This window comes from Silurus meridionalis, chromosome 7 (genome assembly GCF_014805685.1).
Source record: "Silurus meridionalis isolate SWU-2019-XX chromosome 7, ASM1480568v1, whole genome shotgun sequence".
Classification (NCBI taxonomy): domain Eukaryota; kingdom Metazoa; phylum Chordata; class Actinopteri; order Siluriformes; family Siluridae; genus Silurus; species Silurus meridionalis.
Genome location: NC_060890.1, coordinates 4,287,472 through 4,314,096, shown reverse-complemented (window position 1 = coordinate 4,314,096; position 26,625 = coordinate 4,287,472). Strand labels below are relative to the sequence as shown.

The 26,625-nt window shown below is 38.5% G+C and overlaps 2 protein-coding genes across 2 annotated transcripts; both read right to left on the bottom strand.

Moving 5' to 3' along the window:
* Positions 1 to 1,537: 1,537 nt before the first annotated feature.
* Positions 1,538 to 6,518, bottom strand: gdf2 (growth differentiation factor 2). Its single transcript, XM_046853831.1, has 3 exons — positions 6,437 to 6,518; positions 3,388 to 3,753; positions 1,538 to 3,170 (listed from the first exon to the last, which is right to left on the bottom strand). The coding sequence occupies exons 1-3, from the start codon at positions 6,516 to 6,518 to the stop codon at positions 2,302 to 2,304; spliced, it is 1,317 nt and encodes a 438-aa protein (XP_046709787.1). The 3' UTR covers positions 1,538 to 2,301.
* Positions 5,312 to 11,510, bottom strand: gdf10b (growth differentiation factor 10b). The gene is given in 4 exon segments (XM_046854223.1): positions 5,312 to 6,716; positions 8,559 to 9,276; positions 9,278 to 9,422; positions 11,099 to 11,510. Coding segments are annotated over 4 exon segments (1,260 nt in total). The 5' UTR covers positions 11,304 to 11,510; the 3' UTR covers positions 5,312 to 6,524.
* Positions 11,511 to 26,625: the final 15,115 nt, after the last annotated feature.

Sequence of the window (26,625 nt, the reverse complement as noted above, 5' to 3'; positions counted from 1 at the left end):
TATTATTTTGGATGATTGACATTGTGTATCACTGTACATGTTGCCATTAAAATGCACTCAGGAAACCATAAAAAAAATACAATAAAATGCTACAGAATTGCTCAGACTTATTGTGGCCAGCTGCTTCTACATAATACTGTAGAAGATTTACGCAGGAACTGAAAGCCCTTTGTCATTTGATGCAATTCCTCTTTGCAGGCTGTTAATTGGCGAATTGTGCTCTTTATCCCGTCTGATCTTTTAATACCTCATCTCTTATTCAGCGCCATCTGCTGATTCCCTGTGGCCAATGGAAAGCCAGAGTCTTACCTTCAGGAGCTTTGACCTATATACAGATACTTGGGAATGGAAAGGGGATAAAGTGCTAAGAAGCATCAGGTTTACACAAAACATAAAAGTCCACCTCGGAATAGCCAACGATACGATACATTAAATATACATATGAAGCAGCTTCTGGTGTGATGCGATACGATTCACTCCATTACGATGCAGTGCGATCTGATTTCGGTTCGACACAATGCGAATCAATACGGTGCAAAGGAAAAAATAACATGCTATGCAATTCAATATAGTACAGATAGTCTGCTTTTATTTCTTTGTTTTAGACAGACAGCAAATCATCAATTTACTTAACTGCCTTCTGATTTCTAGGACAAAAGACAAAAAAAAAAAAAAAGAAAGAAAAAAGATATAAAACCAGGCGTTCTTTTACTGTTTCATCTCCAGAAAGATGCAGCTCTACCTCTGCCATGTTAATATATATTTTTTGCGACTCTCAGGACACGCCTCTTTCGCCAGTGTTGTGATACATCATATATTTATGTAGCAGCAGTGGTGCCGAGAGAACGTGGGAGGAAACAGCGAGAAGAAATCAACCTACATAGCATATATTGTTCACTTTCTAACTAACAAAATGTATAAGTATAGTGCATCTACTAATAATTATATATAAATATATTATACACACACACATTTTTTATATACATTTACATTTGTGGCATTTAGCAGACGCCCTTGTCCAGAGTGACATACAAAAGTGTTTTGAATCTCTAGCAATGAATAAATCCACACTGGTATGCTAGATTACAAATTTAGGATAAATCAGACTACAACTCTTGAGTTTTTTTTGTTTTTTTTTCAACAACGCACAAACAACAACTTGGAAAGTGTTTTTCTGCAAGAGGTAAGTCTTCAACCATCGCTTAAAGATAGCCAGGGAAAAGCATTAGTGAAATATACTTACCTCTACCCCTGAGAGAAGGTGGTACCAGTCAAGTATATATCAGTATATCAGTGTATATATATATATATATATATATATATATATATATATATATATATATATATATATATAATTTTTTTTTACTGATGCAAATATCAATGCATCACATGGATCTTACATCCCTATTAAATGCACCAAATAGGGTAGACATAAAAACTGTATAAATGCAAGCGTGGATAAACCGAAAAGAAGAATTCCATAAGAGATGCTTGGGATTAAATAGATTTTATTATTAAGACTTATTTCACTGCACATCAGAATCATGTAGGAGGCTAATATCTCCATCTAATCCCCTCTTTGCTCAGTAGAGGGCGCTAATTACATATTCTCCAAGGAGCAACACACACACACACACACACACACACACACACACACACACACACACACACACACACACACACACACACACAGAGTTTTTAGTGTTTTAGTATAAAACTGGGTAAATAAATATAACTTCATATAGTGAATGATTAATTTAACATGGAATGGTGCGACACTGGGATTCATTACTGCATAATAAGTTTTGGTGAAGGTCAGTTTAGTGTCTGTCTAGATTTGCATGTCCTCCAGGTTCTTCAGTTTCCTTTGCCGTCCCCCAAAAATATGCCAGGCAGTGGTCTGTCTACTTAAAATTGCCCTAAGTGTGAATGAATGGGAGAATATGTGTGTGCATGGTGGACTGTATTGTGTATCTGGATTCGATGTGACGCTGTCCAGCGTGAAAATCTCACCAAAGATAATGAAAGTCAATTAAAATCAGCACCACCATGCAGCCATAATAATCCAAAGTAATAAAAGAAGGTAAAAGGCTATGGTGTGGAATTCAAGGCTAATGTCGAATACATAAACATAACAATGCAAATTTTTCCCCCCTATTTTTTAAATGATTGAAGTGTTTTAATGCTGAATGGACAAATGATATTTAACTTAAAGCCTCCATTTAAAAAAAAAAAAAAAAAAAAGAGCAAAAATAAAACATGAGCAGCATAATCATAGTTAGATTTTTGTTTTCTTTCTCACTACCTACAGCCGCATTTCGCCACTTTCATCTCCTCATAAAGATGCCTCACGGTGATAATGCCGTTCTCTTGGTACATAACGGTTAAAGGGTCCAGCTTTGTCGGAACACAACACGCCTTGTTGGCTTTTTTCGGGTTGCTCAGGTTGACCAAAGTTTGAATGATTGCATGCTTGGAAGGGGTCACATCTTCTGTAAGAGGAAAGCTGCACACGCCTTTACATTCGTATGCATCGTATTCGGGGGGTGCGACGATCCATTTATCCCATCCGATATCCCTAAAATTGACTTTCAGGGAGGTTCTCCGGCAGTAGTTCTTACCAGCGTGCCTCTTTGTTCTTTGATGGTGCTTTGTCTCATCTTCGAAGGCGTCCGTGCTCCATAGAAACTTCTTGTTTTCGTGAGTCATCATCTCTTGCACCTCGTTTTTGGCTTTGAGTTTGCGTTTCTCAAGGTCATTCGAAAAGGCGATTAAAACAGGCGAGGTGGCATTCGCCAAACCCAGGAAGATCTCGTAGCCTTCGCCTTGGAAGGCTGCACAGCCTTGACTCTTCACCTCGACTTCCAGTTCGCCTACTCCATGCTGCGAATAAAGCCAGCTCTGAATGGCACTCGTCACATCAAAATCCTCCCATGTGTGCCCCGTGTCACGGATGTCCTTCCTGTCCAGGAGATGCGACGTTTCTTGTTTTTTTGTCTGCACCACGTTATAAACGTTAATGGAAGTCAGACTGTCTTCGCAGGATGAGTGATTTCTTCGCCATAGCATGAAGAGTCGGAGTTGGATCACGGTGACCTCCTCATAGCGGGGGATTGAGACATTGAATCGGAGCCTGTGTGAAGATTTATTCTCACTGATAACGGTCACCTCTGTGGAAGAAATAAACCAAACGATAATAGCCACGCCAATGTTTCAGTACTAGGAATTTCACAAGATCATAAATGATTACAGAGAACAGAAAACTCAATGTTTAAGGAATTACTGGTATAATAAGGGCCCTAATATATGAGATCCTACAAAAAAGGACCTTAATATAGCTCACTAATACATAAAGTTAATTGTGTGCCATTCAAAATGTGACCTTACCTTGTACGACAAAGCTGCGTATGACAACCGAACGTTGAACCGAGGACATATCCGAGGCATACTTGTTGTACAGCTCCATCATAAATGGAGGAGGTTGAACTTTCCTGTCTTCCTCAGGAACCCCCGACAGCTTCAGCATCTTCAGAAAGTTTGCTTTCATAGGCTCCGAAAAGCTTTCCAAGCTGTCTCGCTCCTCTAGGCCATCCTCTAGGGCGTCCTCCAGAGCGTCCTCCAGAGCGTCCTCCAGATCGATCTTTCCGTCTTTTCGCCGAGTGGCTCGGGTTATCGGTTTCCCGTCACAGAACCAAATCGAAATGAGGCATAGGTGAAGCCAGAAATAACGAAATCCCACATTGTTCTCTAGCTCTGCGCTTTACATCTGGCTTTTTCAACGTCGAAATTTCACTCTCATACTCGTACATTAAACAGCGCATGCTTGAGATGACCGAAGCAACAGTTCGGCTCTTCTTATCTGGACAATTGATGTTGTGTTTTAAGGTTTGTTATCCTTCGGGGTCTTGTGGTTAATGAAGTTTTTGTAAACATTTCACTGACGTTAGCGAGGCTAATGAGTGCACAAGGATACACAAGAATGTTGATCCCCCTTCAGGGTCAGCTGTAGAATTTTTGACTTTGCTTTCTTGCCTTTTGATTTTTGATCCTTTGGTCCATTTAAGTAAATAAAAAATTCATATACAAAAAAAAAAATACATTTGATGAAGAGCAAAGGTCAATTAGTAATCCAGATCCATTTTTATTAACTTTTTAATGCTTTCTTTTTCCATGCTTTGAATTCATGGATTTGGCCAGTTGTTAGGTTCATGGGATTAAGGACATTGGCCTGTGTACTGTCATACCAATTTATGTTTTGTTTCCTAATCACATAATTGGAATGGAAGGACGGGTTCTGTGTTCAAAGGAATGTCCTCGTAAATATAAGGCTATGAATAGACTACAAGCTCAGATAAATGAGAAATTGATAAAAAACTGAACATATAATCTGCAGATTTGGCAGATGCCCTTATCCAGATCCACTTAAATTTATCTCATTCATACAACTATGCAGCTAAGGGGATAAGGACCTTGCTCAGGGGTCTAGGAGAACTTTTAAAGTCCAAAGTCCAATACCTTTACCACTAAGCTACCATTTTCCCCATCTGAATATATTTAATTAAAGAAATGAATTCTATTCATGAACAAATTGGAATACAATTTATTTCATGACTCCTCCCACACACCATACACACATCCACAGAGGTGTGTATGAGTGCAGGATCCTGCCTGAACCAAGACTATAATATAAATTGGAGTTGCATGTGTGCCACTGTGTGAGTCATTTCTCTTCTTTAACTGAGTTTTACTGGTTTCAACCCAGTACACCACACACACACACACACACACACACACACACACACACACACACACACACACACACACACACACTGGTAAAATGAGTGTAAAAAAAACTCAACTCTAAACTTTATAGTATTGGATACTGAACGTATGTTTTTTTTTTTGTTTTTTTTTCATTTTACCATACATACAAATGTACACAATTCAATGGTTTGTAAATATTTTATGGAATACCCCTATGACCCATTCTTTTTTGCTGTCTGTCTGTCTGTCTGTCTGTCTGTCTGTCTGTCTGTCTGTCTGTCTGTCTGTCTGTCTGTCTGTCCGTCCGTCTGTCCGTCCATCCGTCTATCTTTCTAAACATTATAGATAGATAGATAGATAGATAGATAGATAGATAGATAGATAGATAGATAGATAGATAGATAGATAGATAGATAGATAGATAGATAGATAGATAGATAGATAGATAGATAGATAGATAGATAGATAGATAGATAGTCTTGTTCTTCACTTTAATAATTATAAATGGTTTTTGAAATTGTGTCAAACTCTCTACTTAGACCAAAAATCTAGAAATGGTGACTGGAGACCACTCTGTGCAGCGGGAAATGGATCCACATCAACATCAACAGCCTAAAGATTCATAAAGTTACTGAGCAACTCGATGATTTTGAGGATGGATTTGGACTAAAATGAATATCAAGTTTATTACAATGGCTCAGGACCACAGGTTGAATGAACAGCTCCCATCACTGAACATTTCAGCTCAACAATGATGGAACTGTAATGAATAGACATTCAGTGTTGTGGATGAGGACGGGTTACCTTTTGAGTCTGGTTACTTCCTCAAGCTATCACAGGGTTTTTTTTTTCCTGTCAAAGTCGACACTGGCTCACTAAATAAGGACAAAATTACAGTTATAAGAAATAAACTTATAGGCACTACATTTATAAAGGCTTTAATACTACTTTATAACCTCTTTAGTGCTGTAAAGCTGCTTTGAGACAATGTCTATTGTTAGAACAGCTCTACAAATAAAAATTAATTTCATTAAATATTGTTTCAATGTAAGTGTTCATATTTAGATATTCAACTGGACCTTCTGAATTTGGAAAAAGGCACTAGGTGGCAGCAGCATTGCACCACTCCAGTGTCCAGGCGTCCTCTGGTCTGAATACATTTTCTGATATGAAGCAGATCTCCCAGAGATGAACATGTGTATCAGGTATTGATCCATGTATATCCATGTATAATACATTGTTTCGTGCTATGTTTTGAATCAAATAAGCATTTTCTCACAAAGCATTCGTATATTTTATTGTTTAATCCACTTCTATTTTTCCTATGAAAAGAATGATGTTAGGGGGCTATAATGTTTGCAAAATATTCACGAGATGATTTCGCTGCTTGTTATTAAATTCTGAGTGAGATTTCAGAAGGTTTCTACAGTTTTTTTTTCTGTATAATTTACATCAATAAAAATTAAAAAATAAAAACAGAAAAAATAAAAACATCCTGTAAATACACACAGCATCATTCTACATAGGTCTTAGATTCATTCGGTGCCACCTAGATAATTAGGAGTCTCAGGGAGAAACTTTCCTTGTTCACTAGGAATAAACTTACAATGTATACACTCTTTTATACAACTTTATAATCCACCATTGAGCTGTGTGTCAAACATGATCACACCTGATCTAATATATCGTTTGCCTTCCTGGTAGCTTCTGAAGGCTTGTCCGTGGTCTCCGGAACACCAAAACTCCCACTGCATTCGCGTTTATCGACACGCGCAGGTCTCCACAGACATGTTAGGGTAAAGCTTGAGCACCATGTTCCTGCTGGCATCAAGAAACAGCACAGCGAGTTCACTCATTTTCTCAGGAATGCAGCAAGGCTCGGGGACGCCGGGAACGATCCCGACTGCCCTCACGATGCTTTGGATAGTGGCGTGGTTCGAAGGACGGACCACCTGGAGATAGAGATGTGAGGTGAGAGTTAAAGGCTTGTTCAAAAATAAATATTAGATGCAATATATTGCTGGATTAAGTGTAAACTGAAGCCCTGAGAAGATCTAGAATGATAAAGAGTAGTGTCAGTGTTAGTTCTCTCCATCATTTCTTGAATCATCTTTAATATTTGCAAACCAGTTTCCCTACATTTCTCAAAACAATTTGTACAAACAGGAAAACACACAGGATTGCTTGCAAAAGCCTGTACTTTTCTCAAAATTCTTCAAAAGTAAGTATTTGTGTCAATGAACATGTCAAAACCATCTAATAAATGCGAGTGAGCGGCATTAAGATCAACCAATGATCAACTAAAATATTCTCTAAAACAGGTCAATGCTGGATCTCATGAAGCTTTAATTGGCGACAGACGGAAAAGAGAGAAAACTAGTACAGTAAAAGGGTGAATCCTGTCCGGTCTCTTAAAATCAATATCCCACATATAGTAATGTGTACGTTTGTGCTGTGGAAATTCATAGAGGCAATACAGAAGAAATTCAGCCTCAGTGGAATCCAAACCGTAGTTTACATCAGGAAAGGACCTGTTATTCCTAACAAGTCCTTTAGTCATTGTTCACACAACAAAATGTTTGGTCATGTTGTCAGTATGTCCTGATGTAAACTACTGTTTAGATTCCAGTGTACACAAATGTACACTTTACTGTATGTGGGATATTGATTTTAAGAGACCGAACACTTTCTTTTTCTGGTTCTTCATTCATTCATTCTTCATTCATTCCGAGATTAACCTTTGACCTGTTTAGGAAAATATTTTAGTTGATCATTGATTGATCTGATGCCGTTCACTCACCTTCATTAGTGACATTCAAGATTCCTCTTCAGAATTTATCAATTCAAGACAAAAAAAAAGGTTAATAGAAATTTGACAAATTATGATAACTGATTTAAACATTGCCTAGATGTTATGAGGATTAACTTTTTTCTTAGTTGCTTTGGATTCACATCATGTGAATAGTCTCTTGTGCTTATCATAAAAACATTTCTCGTTGCTTTGATCAAATTGCGAATGCTTTGGTACATTTATTTAATGGATTGTGTACAATTATATGCTGTTTCCTACATTATCAGTTGTTTATGTCGTGTTGATCAAAATATATTATTCTGGTTTCACCTGAATAGTTTTTACCCCCAAAACATTTCAGCATCAGTTCATTGCATAATTCATTGAATGTAAAATGGTTAAACCAGTTGTCATCATCTGTCATCTAAAATTTCTAATAAAAATTTTTTTTTTGTAAATGTGACCGAAACCAATGAATTGTGCAGAATCTTGAATGTCACTAATGAAGGCGAGTGAACGGCATCAGATCAACCAATGATCAAAGAGTCCTCTAAAACAGGTCAAAGGTGAATCTCGTGAACCTTCGATTGGCGACTGAGCAAAACACAGAATTACAATTTCTGAAAATGGATGAACAACCAGGAACAAAAACACTTGTACAGTACAGTAAAAATGTAAATCCTTTCCGGTCTCTTGCAACCAATACAAATCAAATAAACAATCAAATAAATGCAGTTGTGCTGCTGAAGAAATTCCTCCTTTTGTTTAAATCAGGAAAAAGTGAAACTGTGCACAGTCATATTGACAACATGACAAAACATTTCGAAGATCTTATTTGTGAACAATGACAAAAGGACTTGTTATTCTGAAAGCATTCATTTGTTCATTTGACACAAATTGGTTTGCAAATATTATGGATGATTTGAAAAATGCTCCAAAGCAACTGAGAAAAAACAGTAATCTAATATATTCTTCACTACTAAATGTTTAGTTCGGGTCTCACCTTGGGCATGGGGAATCCACAGGTTCCAGCACAGTAGTACGCATCAAACGCTTTGGGAGCCAGAATCCACTCGCTCCAGCCGATATCGGCGAAATCCACTCTCAGGTAACGCCTTGCGCATGCCCGTGGTTCACTCCACTGCTTACGCCGAGCCTTTTTCATGGTCCTTTTATCGAAGCTCAGTTCCCGAGTCACACTTCCTCCTGTCCGGACTTCAGGACCTTGTCTCGCAGAGTGACTCTTGGACGAGGTTTTGGGTTTTAAAGCAAAGTAAGTGTTGTACCATAGTTGCTTGTTTTTCTGATCGTCATACTGGAGGTTGGGAAGGAAATTCTGTAAGTGCTCTGCTTCTCGTCTGATCCTGGAGCTCGGAGTGACCGAGGGTGGTCTGTTTGCTCTCTCTTTTCCCACAGGGCTGTATCTCTGTAAGCTCATAGCGATGCTGTTCGGTTCATTTATGGCCAGGTCGTTAGCAAAAACAAGAATATAAGGCAAGATGGAAGGTGGGATGCGATCCTGTGGCTTCTCTCCAGAGTCAAGTTCCACCAAAAGTAAAAGCTCATTTCGAGCACGAGCCCATTGGACAACCGAGGACACGTCAGACATCTGCCAGTGTCCTTTTTTATGAGGAGACAATGTGACGTTACCCAAAAAGGCTGGGAAGGTTGTGTTTTGAGACAGCCCTCGAAAACCAGCTTTAAAGGGGTCAAAGGTGTTGCTTGTGACACGAGGAGCCTCTGGAACGTCGGCAGCTCAAGGGCCGGTTGTGCTGCTTGAGGAAATGTAGGCTTGCTGAGAGGATCACCTCTGACTCAGGCATGGAAGTCAGATTAAAGTGAAAGATGACACTGGTGTTGAAGGACACTGAAATAAGTGATAAAAAAACAGTGAGTAGGGTACAAACTGTTTTCTTTTTTTTTTTTTACAAATTCGATGTGTTCATGGTGGCGTTGTGTTAAAAATTAGACACTGTTACACTGAAAAGCTCATGAGCAGAGATAAACAAACAATCAAGCAAAAACATTTACTGTGCAAATAAATAATGCAAATAAATCTCCTGTGTGTAGTTTGTGCATTTGTTTGAGGTGAACACACTTTATAGTTTTCTCAGTTGCTTTGGAGCATTTCTCAGATCAGTAATGAAATTCTTAAAACTACTTGTTCAACTTCAACATCATACACCAAAAAATCAATTCTTGTGAATGCTTGTGAATTGTGAATGCTTTTGTACATTAATTTCATTGATTGTGTACAATTGTTTGTTGTTTCCTACATTATCAGTTGTTTATGTTGATAAAAATATATTATACTGGTTTTCACCTGAATACTCTTAACCACCAAAACATCTCGGCATCAGTTCATTGCATAATTCTTTCAATGCAAAAAGGTTAAACCAGTTCTCATCATCTGTCAATCTTAAATTTCTATTAAACTTTTATTGTAAATGTGACTTAAATTGATGAATTGACTAATATACAGGGCGAGTGAGGAATCAGATCAACCAATGATCAACTAGTTCTTTAAAACAGGTCAAAGGTGAATCTCGGGAACCTTCAATTAGCGACAGAGCAAAACACCGAAAATACTGAAACTGTGCGCCGTCATACTGACATGACTAAACTTTTTGACGATCTTGTATGTGAATAATAACAAAAGGACTTGTTATTTTCATGGCAATGACATGTTCATTGAAACACATACTTACTTTTGAGAGATGAACTGATGATTTTGAGAAAAGTAGAGGCTTTTGCAAGAAATCCAATGTGTGGTGCTGTTTGTACAAATTGCTTTGAGAAATGCACTTACTAGTTTGCAAATGTTAAGGCTGATTCGGGAAATGCTGCAAAGCAACTGAGAAAAACTAATTTGTGCGAAAGTGTAAGAAATGTATAAATTGCATAAAATTGTTTTTTTTTATAATATTACAACATAGTTATGTTTAAATATATATAAAAAAACATTGTAGAGTCACTGTCAATAGTCAATATTAGCACAATATTGTTCAGTTATTGTCTAAAATTTCTTCTTTAAATATTACTTTATTTTATTTTTCCTTTTTTTTATATTTGTAACTTTATCTATCTATCTATCTATCTATCTATCTATCTATCTATCTATCTATCTATCTATCTATCTATCTATCTATCTATCTATTATACATACATATATACATACATATCTATCACACATATATGATATGTACAGTCAATGTCTAACATTTGTTTAATTATTACTTTGTTATTTTATTTTGCTAGTTTTTATAGGTTTCCCACCATCTATCTATCTATCTATCTATCTATCTATCTATCTATCTATCTATCTATCTATCTATCTATCTATCTATCTATATCTATATATATCTTTATCTATATCTATATCTATATCTATCTATCTATATATATATATATATATATATATATATATATATATATATATATATATATATATATATATATATACTGTATAGAAAGAGAGCGAGAGTGACACACACACACACACACACACACACACACACACACACAGTATATAAAGTGTTTTACCCTGCACTGCTTGGAAGCTCCTGACCGTGTTCTGGTCCCGGTGCGAGTGTCGCTCCTTATTGAATTGATGGTACAGTTTGAACATGTGGACACTCCTCATGTCTCTCGGCGCGTCCTGCTCCGGTGTTACCGAGTCGCTCTGCTTCACTTCCACCAGGTCCAACAGCAAAACCACGTGCAGCGCGTGCAGGAACTTGAACCGCATTGTTGAACGCCGAAGGGTCCAGCAGAACAGTCCAGTCAGGTCGGAGAACCCAGGGTGGGTGGGGGGGTGCTGGCTGATGTTCCTGCAGTCCAGGAGGGATTGTTCCTACGGGCTCGCGCGCAGCATAAAGTGCTTCTTACACTTGTTTCCTCTCTCTGCACGAGACCAGAGGAGGAGTGAACATATGATGGCAGAGTGACACATGAAAAAGTCTCATTCAGTTCTCTCATTCATGCACTCATTTCTCATCCATGCACTTATTCATTCATGCACTCATTCCTCATCCCTGCACTTATTTATGCACTCTTTCCTCATTCATGCCCTTATTCATTCATACACTCATTCCTCATTGCTGCACTCATTCATGCACTCATTCCTCATTCATGTGCTCAGTCCTCATTCCTGCACTGATTCATTCATGCACTCCTTATTTATGCACTTATTCATGCACTCATTCATTAATTCTGCACATATTCATGCACTCATTCTTCATTCATGCACTCATTCATTCACGCACTCATTCTTCATTCATGCACTCATTCATTCACGCACTCATTCCTCATTCATGGACTCATTTATTCATGCACTAATTCCTTAAATTATTCCTTCATGCACTCATTCATTCATGCACTTATTCTTAAAATATTATGTCATATTTCATAGATTTTTTACTTAAACTTAAACTTACACATGGACGAAATAATAATAATAATAATAATAATAATAATAATAATAATAATAATAATAATAATAAAGCCTGTATATATCCATTAAAACCCTGCATGCTATTAAATAATTTAAATAAAAAATGAAAGAGTATGTTTTATTACCTTTGTAAGGAATATTAATATAGACAGACAGGCAAACAAACACAACCGTGTTCACAACTGCAGTACACTTCGGATTGTAAAAATGATATAATTTATGATGAGTTACTAAAACTTTTCCTTTCCATATAAAACTTTTCTCTCACGTTTTTTATTGTAATTATTGTACACAAAAATCTTTGGTGTGATGGACAGTTTTTCCATGATTTAGAATTTTTAATTTTTTGTGAGTACTGGCACCATTTTTCCAATAAAGAGAGCTGAAGCTGTTAGCGCAAATCTCTAAACACGTTTTTATTGCACGTTGCATTCCTGTGAAAACACGTCATGCAGAGCCTCAACACGAAGCATACGTTTCAGTATGATGGCTAATAGGTTGGAGGAAATGGGATTGGAGGAGATGAGCTAGATGTGAAAAAATATACGATCCAGAGAAATACTTTAGTTGCTTTAATTTGAAGATTAGAAGACATTTTTCGTTATTTTTTTGTTCAAGAATCAAACATACATTTACAAGACACCCTTATCTAAAGCAACTTACATTGATCTCATTTATCCAACTGAGCATTTAAAGATCTTACTCAGGAGCGGCAGATGGTGTGGGTGGGATTAGAACTTGTGAGCTTCAGCGCTTAAATCCAATACCTTAACCACTAAGCTACAACCTCCTTATCAGCCATACTAATGAACCCACTGAAGATATCTGCTAGGAGGTGATATATATTAGGCAGCAGTTCACAATGCTGGTGCGTTTGAAAGCCCCTTAGTACCTACCACAAGTGGTCCGAGGAAGAACAATTGACTCATTGATGCATATGGCAAGTGAAAACTAGCTAACCTGGTTTAATCCCACAGAAACACTGTTTTTTATAGTTTTTTTATTTAGATGCTAGCAGGTCTTAGAACCCTGTGATTATAAACCCAGCTGGAGTAGAATTTAAAAGGATCTTGTCACATAATGCTTATCCTCTTTTGCATTCTTTTCTCGTTAAAGTGCTGAAGTGCTGATTATAATACTTGTCAATAACACTCATCCTATTGCTCTTGTTAAAATATTTAGTCTGAGTGTATGAAAATATTTAACTATTATTAGTAAAATAAAGTTATGAGGTGGCATCAAAAAAGTTTCGAGACGTATTTATCTAAATTTACACACTTTCACCTTCAAAATAGTTTCCTTGCACAGCAATACAGCGCTCCCAGCTTTCCTGCCATTTCTGGAATGTGTCCTAAAAGTCTTCTTTTCGAAGCATGTCAAGCACCTTCTGCAATTCACGCTGGATCTCTGCAACGGTGTCAAAATGGCGACCTTTAAGCTGGATCTTTGGGAAGTGGGCGAAATTCACAGGAGTAGAGTGGGTGCGGAAGTGATATCATGTGGATCGTTCTCCGACGATTCATCATGCACAAGTTGCCGAAGGGTTTCCACATTTTCAAGGGTTGAGCTTGTCGAAGGTCTTCCTGATCTCACGTTGTCTTCCTGATCTCACGTGGTCTTCCAGTGATGTACTTACGCTTTTGAAGTGCTCGTGCCATTTAAAACACTTCGAATGACTCGTTGCATCATCGTCGTATGTCAAACATATGTAATTTTTTATATATATAAAAATTACTTTGTGGCAGATTTGCCCAGTTTAATTCAGAATTTCATGTTTGTTTTTTGTTCTACAGTAACTTCTTGTTCATGATAAAATTGCAGTCGTGGTAATGCACGTGGTCACAATAGCACTATTAATTTTGAAACCTTTTGATACTACCTTGCATTTTTTTCTACACTTTTATTTCAGGGGGAGGATAGTGAGCTGTGTGTCTTGCCAGGGCTTATCGGAGTTTGATGAAGGAATATGATCAGTGCCCAAATTGTTTTGCACTAGCATTTACAGATCCTTGACTGAAAATACTACAGAACATGTATTTATATTATAGCACAGTAAAAGTCTTTCTTCACATATCCCTTCAGTGTAAGGAAGCTGGGGTCAGCCATGATGCAGTATAATGGGTTAAGGGCATTGATCAAGGACCCAAGAGAGACAACTTGGTGATAGTGGGGCTTGAACCTCCAGCCTTCTGAGCAATAACGTCTCCAGGTTACGTATGTAACCCTACTTCTCTGAGGGAATGAAAAGCTGCGTCAAAACACTTTGGGAATGCCCCGCGTTGTCCATGTTCTGAATCACGTGTAAAATCCGGCCAATTGGCAAGTCGTGACGTCATCGCCGTGCGACGTTGCATAAACCAGGAAGCTATAAAATTGCTGAGCAATGGTAACAGCATTAGCTTCTGAGAAAAGAGAAGGTAAGCGCTTACAGGGATGCAGGGAGTATGGCTCGAAGACACATCGTCTCGTTCCCTCAGGGAACTAGGATTACATACGTAACCTAGAGACATTCCCTTTCAGGAACTCGAGCTGCGTCAAAACGCTTTGGGTATGAGTATTCCATCACACCATACTGACCAGTCCCTGCCTAGTGTGTCTGGGCACCACCAGCATGCAGGACAGAGGAGCCAGGAGTGGCTCTGATGTCGAGGTCGTAAAACCCGACAAAGGTCACAGGGGTGGACCAACCCGCAGCGTTACATATGTCTTGCAGGGGCACCCCCACGGACCAGGCCGTAGTACTCTGGGTCGAAAGAGCATTGACTCCAAAAGGAGTGGGAAGACCAGAGGACTCATAACCAGATGAAATCGCATCCACTATCCATCTGCTGAGGGTCTGCTTATTGGCCTGAAAACTTTCCCATTAGAGCCATAGCAGACAAAGTGCAGAACCTGGTGAAAAAGCATACACTTTTAAAACTTCAGTGGCAATATTGGTGGCATAGGCTGATAAAGTCTTATGCAAACATTCACATCTCACTCAACCCATATATAAGAGTTGACACATTGGTTTACAAAACACTAGATTTTAGTATCCATATCTTTATGGTGACACATTTATTTTTGGCTCTTAAGAAGATATAATGAGCAGCGAGATTCTACAGACAGCTATGGGAGCTATACTTTAAGCTACGGGAGCAATAGTGTGCTGTAAATTATCAGCCTGTTAACAGTTTCACCATCAAGCCCCATAAAACACAGGGATCTGACCCACAGAGGTGCAGGATCCAAGTCAGTTGACTGTACAGGCTGTGGGCATGGCAGAGGTCTTTACAACATATCCTCTTGAAAAAAGTGGAGTAAATTTTATCCGATTTAAAAAATATGATACATTTATTTGGAGACCATGGAGGATTTCATGGGTCCACATAAAGAGCCTAAAGATCCATTATGTTTTAAGAACATTGATGATTAATTTTGATTGTAATTAATATCAATAGTCTGCTACAATAGTGTAGGACTACATTTGGCATGAAGAATTCTGCATTTCAGCACCCATTACGAAACATCACAAATCAACTATGATGGAACTGTAATAAATGTACGTTCAGTGTAGATTGGAGGTTCCTTTTTAAGTCTGGTTCCTCTCAAGGTTTCTTCCTCATGTCATCTCAGGAGGTTTTTCTTTGCCACTGTCACCAGTGGCTCAATCATAACCTATAATTTATTAATTTTAAAATGTATTTTCCTATCCTATTCATCTCTTTAAAGCTGTTTTGGGACAAAGTCCATGGTTAAAGTGCTCTACAAATAAAATTGAAATTATATGAATTGAATAAGTTGGCTAGAAGCAACATACTTCAGTAGATAAGGACCAAGATTTAAAAAAGAGGTTCCTCCCAATACTGGAGCATCGAGAGAAAATTTCATCATTAACGTTTTTAAAAGCAAATCTTTAATACAGATTATAGTGATGGTTCAATTCAGATAAAGCCAGATCTGTTTTTGGTATTTACAGTATGCCAATAATTGCATCTGTTTTTTCTCTGAAAATGACAAAATCATCTGGTGCCCTCATAATACTCATGTTTTACCTGTAATCCAAGGAGGTGTTTTTTTGAGCCCAAATGAAATGATTAGGTTACTCCTTTTTCTTAGCACATAGACAAAGACTTGGACTAAAACATCTCCTAATTTTCCAGGTATGTCAGCCTGGGGCGTTTATCTGAACTAAACGACAGTGTGGATTTTGGCTTCTCACCAACTTCCTTTGCAATTTGGGTTCCTTTTTGCTGGCTGGGACTAAAACGGCTATTTGGGTTGATTTCGTTTGGAACGTCCAAAAGCCATGAAAGCCTCGGTTAAGTATTTTCCTGTGCCAAAATATCCCTAACACAATTTTCATCAGCATTTTGCTCTCACCTCATGCTCCCTGACCGGTTCTCGTCAAGTTGTAGAAATATCCAAACAGAAGCTGTAACACTGCAAAGGTAAATAAAGAGTTAAATATACGAGGTGGTATCGGCAAGTTTCGAGACTAATGTTGCTAACTGGTACTATTCTTCCCAAGTGCGTAACCACGTCTCTGATTTCATCAAGGACAGCAAGTTAGAACAAAGAGCAAATTCTATGTAAAAGAATGAAAATCTGCATGAAATTAAGCAAATTTGCTAAAGACACATTTGACATGGCATACGTTTGACATAACGTGATACTGCAATGAGTCGTTTGAGGAGTCGTTGAGTGGCACACATGCTTCAAGGGTGACAGGACTTCAATGGAAGATAATAAGAGATCAGGAAGCACAACCCCCCAGCCCCCAACTATCAAAAATATCTAAACCATTCAGCAACTTGTCCATAATGATCATCGGAGAACGATTCACATGATCTCACTTCTGCACCAACCCTGCTCTCCAGATTTGGCTCCTGCGGACTTCGCCCTCTTCCAAAAGATAAAGATCCGGATCAAGGTCGCCGTTTTGACACATCTGTTGAGATCTGGTGCGAATCGCAGAAGGTGCATGACACACACCAGGACACGTTCCAGAAGTGGCAGGAAAGCTGGAAGAGCTGTATTGCTGTGCAAGGGGACTATTTTAAAGGTTATGTGTAAAAGTAGATTAATAGGTACATTATTGTAAACAGAGCTAGTCTCAAAAACATTTTGAGACCACCTCATATCAAACCACATCGAATTAATAAAAAAATATAAAACAATATAAAAAAATAATAGCAGTCAGGTTCAATGTAAGAATTTCTGACTTTTTCTTGCTCTCTACAGGCCTGGTTTCTTTAGATCTTTTTCTAGTCTGCCTGCAGTCAGTAGCTTTGACCTGGCTCTGCATGCTATCAGCTTTAGGGATGAAAAGTGGATCATCCATCATCAGGGTTTAGACATTTGGTCTCCATAACAAAAGCAATGAGGTGCTCTCACCAGCCTTGTGGCACACCATTTGTCCAGAAAGAGACGTTGCATCTACGCAACTGCAATTACCAACCATTGGAAGACACTTCACATAGTTTCTCGAACCACATGTCCATGTTTTCACTCACAGCAACAAACGCTTTAATTCATTGCATTTTTTTTTTTGTCGTAATCAGTTTTAGACGTTACTGACAAAGATGAACAATGATTTTTTCCTCTCAAAGTGAGCTCGAACCCCATCAGGAAAGCGTTCTGTCGACATAAGCATGATGTATGCATTGCAGATGGCGGTTTGCTGAAAAGAAAAAAACCTATATTACAGTATTACAGATGTGGATTTGAAGTTAGAAATGTATATTCCTTCCTATAAACCTTATAACTGCTACTGCATGCTATTACATTGACACTATACATGAGCAGATTCATCAGTTTTATAAGGAATTACAAAAAAAGACAAAAATCACCAAGCATGCTGTTATAGGGAAATAATGCCATGTGCAGCCAGATGGGAAGGGGATTATTTTCCAATAATCCTAGCATTCCAATAATCCCAAAGTCTTTTCTTCCTTTCAGTGAGTGCAGTTTTTAATTTACATCTTGCTTTTTGAATGGAGTGAAACACCTGCAGTAAAATTTTGCTTGTTATTATATATATCGGTGCACCGGCATAAAAGTTAACGATGTCATGCATTGATTTAAAAAGATTGTTCATCAGATACAAGTTGGCATGTGTTTTGCAATGCGTTGTTTCTAACATTTTGTGTTGTGTTTGTGTTAACAGTTTGTGTTGGTAAAGACCGATTCATTCATATTTAATCATTAGTAAATGAACTTTTATTATTCAGAAAGTGACCAATAATTTGTAACCAATATTTTCTATGTAGATTATTATATGTATTATTATTATTATTATATTAATTATTATATGTATTTACTTTTTTATATTATATTATAATATTATATTTATATGTAGTTCTCTCAGCACCACTGAATATAAAATACAGTATCACAGCACTACGGAGACCGAGGCTTGTCCTGAGAGTCACATAAAATACAGATTAACAAGGCAGAGGTAGAGCTGCATCTTCCTGGAGACAGAACAGGAAAATAACTGATAACTGTTTGTGAAAGGGCCATGCATTAGAAGTCAGAAGGTACTGAGTAAATTGATGATTTGCTGTCTGTCTGAACCAAAGAAATAAAAGCAAACTTCCTATTCTTCTTCTTAAAATATGTATTTACCACTGCATCATTTTCCATATTCCTCTTTCTAAGGCCATACCTACCCATCACCTCTGTTCTGCTTTAAGTTTATCAACCTATCAAAAACGCTCTTCCTTCTGGATCACCCCTACACCATTTCTCTTTCCATCCACACCATAACAGAAGTTTAAACTCACCTCTAATTTTCTTGGCCTTACTCCCTTTCGACTCCTGGACACACAACATATCTACCTTTCTCCTCTCCATCATATCAGCTACCTCTCTCCTTTTACCAGTCATAGTACCAACTCTCAAAACTGTGGAGATGACAGTGGACTTTAGGAAATACCCCTTAACACTACTCCCCCTCACAATATCCAACAGCCCTGTGTCATTTGTGGAGATCTTCAAGTTTCTGGGCACTACCATTTCCCAAGAGCTGAAATGGGAATCCAACATAAACTCCAACAGTTTCTTTCCTCAGGCAATCACCCTCATTAAAAACGCACCTTCTTTTTTTTTTCCTGCCTTCATATCTATAAGTACTGCCTTATCAGAACTGTCAGTCATCACATCATCCGTATATGTTACACACACCGTTACTGCTGTATATTGTACAAGTTCTAAAGTAACTCTTTATTGTACCTGATGCACTACTGTGCACTCTCACACTTTATGTACATTATTGATCTGTCATATACTCTGTATTCCTATTTAATACTTGTACTGTCTCACATTGTCTGTTTTGTCTTGTCTTGTCTGTTTTGTCTTGTATAGTCCAAGCTAAATGTATAGTGTTATTTATGTCTGTAATTTGGTGAATCACTAACAGCTGGAACCAAATTATTTTTGTGTGTCAACACACTTGGACAATAAACCTGATTCAGATTCTGATTTAAAGTGCCCACCTAACCCGTCACTCTGCTACACTTCTTCTTTCCCTGCTGTCTCTATAGACATCTTTCTCCTCTCCTTCTCCCTTTTTAGTCAACAGTAGCCCAATTTCCACTGATACCCTGTTGGCTAACAATACCTGTGGTAATCGTTGGTAACCCGGGTCTCGACCGATCCGGTATGGAATTTTGGTTTGTGAACCGCATATTTGATTTAGCACATTTTATGCATGATGCCCTTCCCAAAACAACCCTACCCAATTATCCGGCCTTGGGACCGGCACTAAGAGCGAACTGGCTTGTGCAACCCTAATGGCTGGGCTACTATCTGTACCATTTTGAATTGCACAGTATTGTATTTTTCCATTGCGTTGTATTGTGTTGAATCGCATCGTGTTGAATCCAATCAAAATCGATTCACACTGCATTGTAATGGGGTAAATTGTCACATTTTTTTTCTTTTTAAATATTATATTTACATTTTCAGGTATCATGATCACATTAATGTAAATCTATCACTTGAATTACAGATGGCACCCAACAATTTCTGAAACCCTAACATTGCAAACAGTCGACCATTTCCCTAATACCAAACACAGCCTTTGAACAGGACACTCAGAATAGTGTGGTCTACAGATGTGCGCTTGCATTTGACACATCTCAAGGACCATCTGGTCCTGCTTCCTCTTCTTTTCAGCAGCCAAACCAGTTACTGGCTCCTTGTCTGTTTATCTACGCTTTCACTGCAGTGAACGTGACTGGTCGTAGGCCAGCGCACTCCTTCCTCGCTGTTATCAATCATTTCGAGGGGCTCTCGAACAGGAAAGCCATTTTCCCATCATCGTTTATTCGGCTAGACCATTACACTTCACATTAATGGACCAAATGGCCTGACACTGCTAACAGACGCTACTTACTCCTTCTCCCCCATGCCTTTTCATTTCACTGAATATAAATCAGCTTCTTCAAGAAAGTCATTAGCAACATTTTTTTCTTCCCCATCCTTTTCCATGAGCTCTTCACAATGGTTGAACAAGCTCGGTGAATTGGACAGGAAACCAAATACGTAAATGTGGCAATTTTCCCACTTCTTAATAATAAAACACGGCAATTACTCGGTGGTCTCATAGCGTATCTACCATGAGTTAATTGTTAGAAAGGAAACACTGTAATGATCTCTGCATTAAGGGACAACAAACCGCAACTTGGCATCGGTGGCATTGGGGGTATTTAACTGTTTCTCACAGCTCAATCAAATGTGTCTGCTGTATTAAAAGATTCAGTTCATTTTATTTTTATTTGTAGAGCGCTTTTAACAATGGACATTGTCTCAAAGCAGCTTTACTGACTGAAAATGGTAATAAAGTTGTATAAAAGAATGTATAAAGTTAAGTGCCTATAAATTTGTTCTTAAAATTTTATCTGAAATGAGCGAGACAGTGGTGGCTGTGGTGAAGAAAAAACCTCCTGAGATAGCATGAGGAAGAACCAGACTCAAAACCCATTCTCATAAGTATGGCACCGAATGGCCATTCATTACAGTTCCATCATTGCCGAGGTGTACTGTTCAGTAATGAATGCTTCAGTGTTGAACTGTTCGTGCATTGTAGCAGACTGTTGATATTAATTTCAGTCCAAATCCAACCTTAAATATTTTAGCTGTAACTGGTACCGATAAAGATCTAAAGAAATAAAGTTGGAAAAAACATGGACTACAAAAAGTCTTGCAATTGAAAGCTTGAACTTGGACAGAGGCACTGGGATGAATCTAATATCTATAACAACCTAATCTCCCCCCTTTACAGTCCATTTAATATAACTATTCTAGTTCATCTTCAATGGAACTAGATTATTTTTAATCCTGTTCATTCTCGTCACGCCTGAAGAAAATCTCAGCATCTTCAACTCTGCCATCCCCAGCTCAGCCTCCTGTCTATTTGTCTATGTCTCTAAACTGTACAACAAAGCAGGTCCTACTACAATCTTATAAACTTTCCTATTTACTAAGGCAGATACACCTCTATCACAAATCACTCCTGCTTTACGGCACTCTTCACCTCTTTAACTCACCCTCCATCATTTTGCACAGTTGACATCATGAATTTAAATTCATCCACCTTCACCACTTCTACTCCTTGTTGTAAAAGTAGTACTGAAAGAACAGATTAAATGGAGACAGATTGTGACTCGTGCCATCCTGTGGCATCTAGAGAATGCTACAGCTCCAGGTGTGACCCACCTCATGAGGATTTCAGACCTTCAAAGACAAGATTCTGACCCCGTGAGGATGCCGAGCCATTTAGGGGGGCCCCCCAGTTCCACTTCATGAAGATTTCTGCTATTGGTCTTTGAGGATAAACAACCTCTTACGTAATCAATACAATACAAAATAACATTCTACACATGCTGTTTCTTTATCAGTGAACATTTAAAAGCTTGGGCATGGAGAATTTGGTGTTGAATCTATAATTATCTCAGATGTTGAGCTAATTTATGAGTCTGGAGCTCCAGGTTTCACATCTCCAGCTGACTGTATAAGAGGGTGGAAAGTTGATATTTCTCTCTCTCTGGTTTTTGTAATGTTTTAATGGTATATATTCACACTCTTGGGGTCACCCAGATGAGGATTGGTTCACTTTCAAGTCTGGTTCCTCTAAGGGTTTCGTCCTCATGTCAGCTAAGGGAGTTTTTCCTCTCCACAGTCGCCCCATGTTTGCTCATCAGGGATTAATACACATCAGTTTAAATATGTGAAATCAGTCATATGTGGTTCTTCCTGTTGCACAAAGTTGGAGGCACACAATTGTACAGTTCGACTTTGAATGCATTTGGCAGCATGAAGTTCTTTTGCACTAGGAGACTCAAACCTGTTCCAGCATGTCTATGCCCCTGTGCACAAAGCCATCTCCATAAAGATATGCTTTACATTGGTTGGAAGTGTGTGAAAGACCTTGAGTAGCCTGCAAGAGTGTTCCAACACTATTGAAAACCTTTGCTATGTATGGGAACACTGACTGCACCCTAGGCCTACTCACCTACATCAGTACCTAACTTTACTTACACCCTTGTTGTTGAATGAATCTACACAAGCACACTCCAAAATCTAGTGGAGCATCTTCCCAGGTGTTGGAGGTTATTATAATAGAAAATGGAGACTAAATGTAAAATGGGATGTCCACAAACTAAATTATGGTCAGGTGTCCACAAACTTTAGTGTGTTTTTTCTCAGTCCCCTGTATCCTCACATCCTGAGGAATTTCTCAGTGCATTCCAGAGCCAAGTGACAAATGACACATTTATATTGAACACTGACTAGCAGCATTTGTGAGGACAAAACTGTTTACATCACACAGGCAAGTTTTGTTTCACTGTACGATTAACACCTGGACACCGTCCTAAACTAGAAGTAAGGATTTAGAATTACGAATCATTATTTCATAAAAAAGAACATATTAATAAGACATCTCAAATTGTGATTATATTTAAGCTGAAGTTGAAATAAACCTTAGCACTAGTGACTGACACTAAGGTGTGTTTGGGAAAGAATGGAGGACAATAAATAGCCCCAGGGTGGAAAAATAGGACGTAGTATAGTGTGTAATGTCTCTCCACATTCCCACTTCGAGTGGAAATAATGAGTGAGTAATCATAAAATAAGGAAAAAATAATACTTTATTTAATACAGGACAGTCTCATGGCATTTTGTGATATAATCACAATCTTTAACCTGTTGACTCGTGTCCATGGACCTGGATTTCCCTCTTTTTTCCTCCGTCTGGATCCGTCTCTGTAGCAATAGGCAGAGGATCATGGTCAATGGTGACAGAAATGCCAAATGTAATCTTTTACCCCCTTTTTTATAGAAAATTTTATAGAAATATTTTAGTAGAAAATATACGGTTAGTGTAAGGGTTACTGTTATACTGTACTAAATGTGTGTGTCTCTTATTAACACAGACTCCTTTATTAACCGGAAGAATATATTCACTGTATTTTGACTTGAAGGAACCACTGACGATGGTTTACAAATGCGAGAAGCTTACCGAATATAAAGCAATAAAAACAAGGATAAAATCTCCTGCTTAAATATTGATTAATATTGCTTTTATACTAAAAAATCAATAATAAACAAGAAAAGAAAAAAAAAAACAGTCTGTGGTATCTAGTGGCAAAAAGAAAACTTTGGCGAAGGCACCAAAAATACTTCCTGTCGAAATACATTACATAAAAAGTCGTCCTCAGTGATATGAAAAGAAGGAAAATTCTTGTCCATAAACATGAATCAATAGATTACACTTCATGACTATATCATGAAATGCCGTGAAACTGGGCTGCACTTTACCATTCTACTCAAAACTTATGAAAAGTGTACATATTAAAAACAAAAATGGCAGATAAATTTCCCCCTTTAGCTTTGTACACTTACTTAAAAAAACATTATTACAAAATCTTTCCTTAGCATGAATAACAGCTTTACACACTCTCAGCATCTGGACACTTTGTTTCACTAAAATACTTTGTCAGTCCTCTTGTAAAGAAATCTCCAACTAGTGAAGATTTCTTTACGAACCGGTTCATCCCAGAGCAGTTGACTGGAGCAGATGGACCTTGCAGAGAGTTTCGAGACCAGCTTGTCCCTTTCTCCAACCTCATCTGCTCAGTCCAGCTTGCGTTCGCAGGCTTCGGTAGCACGCCTTTCAGTGTTTTCTTCCCCTTGCGATGGCAGCATGCAGCTCCGCCTCTCTTCCCCTTAGGAGGGGAGGGGGGCCGTGCTTTGCGAATCAGAGGTAGATGAGCTCATGGAGGTTGTGACATGTGCCATGGATAAGCTCGATCTAACTTTGCTGGCCGATGGGCGAAAAGCCCCTACGTCCAGCAAAGTCGACAATTGCTTACCATGTCGCCGTCTACCGTTCTTTCCAACCTGCACACTGAGGTGTCCAGGTCCTGGGCAAAGCCGTTTTTTGGCCCGCCCCTTTAGCCCCAAAGCGGCGTTATACTCAAATGTCCTGGGGCTGAGAGATCATGGTTATGGCGCAATGTCCCAGGTTCAAGAGACGCCAGTGAGCAATCTCTCTCCGGGCCTCGCTTCCTCACTTAAGACCCTGAAATTATCCACCAAGCCCCTGCATTCTATATCAGTGCTGGTGCTGGTCAGGCCACTGGATGCCTGCATGCCATGGCGGTGTTACAGGCTTATCAGGCCAATCTGCTGCGAGAGCTAGACATGGGAGGCATCTCGGGTGGCCAGGTGCAAGAGCTCCACCACCAGGAGGCACAGAAATGAAGTGTCACAACATGCACTCCCCCTGTCAGGTATCTGGCACGGGGCTCTGGGTGGAAGCCCTGGGAAGTGACAGATCTGAGGACTGACATGGGGCATACTGGGGATTTGGTCGTGAAAGGGGGAACTGCACCTCGTGATGATGTTGGTACATCGGTGTGACGGTGTGATGATGTTGTACATGAACACGTTGCATCCAGACATTCACACGAGTGCTTCAAGATAGACATAAAGTCAATTTTACAGAAACACACCCCTATGATGAGAAGTGAGAAAGGTTGTGTAGCAGCATGTGGCCGTAAAATACGCCAGTCATAATCCTTGCATATTTGCTATTAGATCGATGCAGCAAAAAATATCTTACAGGTTCAGGTTCAGGTTAAATGCCTCTGAATGAACCACAAAACTTCCAGAACAATGTATTTTTGAAAGACAAGATTAAAGTGTAACAAAGTTAGTAGTTTTACCCCTAAGTCCTACCTGAGTCAATCCACTTTTTAATACTATCATTCGGATGCCACAGCTACAGAAACCATTGATATTATTGAGGAACGCAGTATAACAGAGTGCTGCATCACAGACAGGAATCTTATGCAGTTACAATGAATGTCATTAGCGAAACAAAAAACCCAATGAACATAATTCAACAAGTCTCCTTTCACTGTAGCCACAACTGCACCACCCACATACATTATCTCTAATAGAAGCATCGGTTTTAACCTCATAAAATGACCTCGGGTTTTCCCTGCATTATTTCTGTTCTTTATGGTTTTCCTAGAAATTTGAAATTATTAAATTATGTTTTTTTTCTGCAAATTTTACAGGAAAGAAAAGCAAAAGTGTAAAAGTTTCTTGAAAAAGCTTAACAGCTGTTTTGAACTGTTTGGGCCGACCTTTCCTCATGATGTCCGGCTTTTCCTAAAAAGTCCATCTTGTAAATGTCCTTTCAAGTGTATGTGTGACCAAATCAGTTTCTTCACTTCTTGTCAGCCATTGTGGAATAATAAAAAAACAGCTATTAAATCCACACAAATATACTTGAGCTTGTGCAGTTTGTTACAGGTTCCGACTAATGCGCTCTTTGACAGAACTCAAAATATTGGAGTTTATAATATCTGGTTTATTTACATATATTTTACACAATGTGATTGTTACAGAAACTAAAACAGTTCCTGGCAGCAACAAAATGTTGGCCTTTTTTATGATATGTCTCAGGCTAGTGTGCCATTTCCTTCCTGAGAAATATTCAGAAAGCGTTTCTTTTGTGAACAAATGTTAAAAACCATTTCATTACATGTTAACTCTGGACCTGGTAATGATCTGATAATTAGAAGAATTTTGGCAATTTCCTCCAGCATTCAGACCATGATTAAATCTATTAAACAACGGAGGTCATATAACTTTCAGCAGGAATTGCTTTGGGTCCAAGATTATATAGAGTGGTCTCAGCTTAAAAAAAAATATATTTTTTTGTTGAATGTGGTTAAGGCTTTGGGGTACTGATGGGATAGTCTGGGATTAAAATCACAACACTGCCAATCTGTTGGGCCCCTGAGCAAGGACCTTAACCTTCTTGGCTTTAGTGGCACTGTATCTTTTGGAAAGTTAATATTTGCAGAATAATATCTGCAAAATAGTGTTTCGGAGTAATCAAGGGTTCCCAAACTCATTAGCATTTGAATCTTGAGTCATTTCTTGGTGCTTTTGTAAGGTGGGATGTGGGCGGTTCTCGAACTTATATCAGTAATGACTCCTTTATGTTTGATGGTTTTAGGGCCGGATCACCCCTGGACGTCACTTATACTACTATGAAGGATTAGTGACTCACATCAAATGCAAAGATGCAGCAGAGGGACCGGAACACACCAAT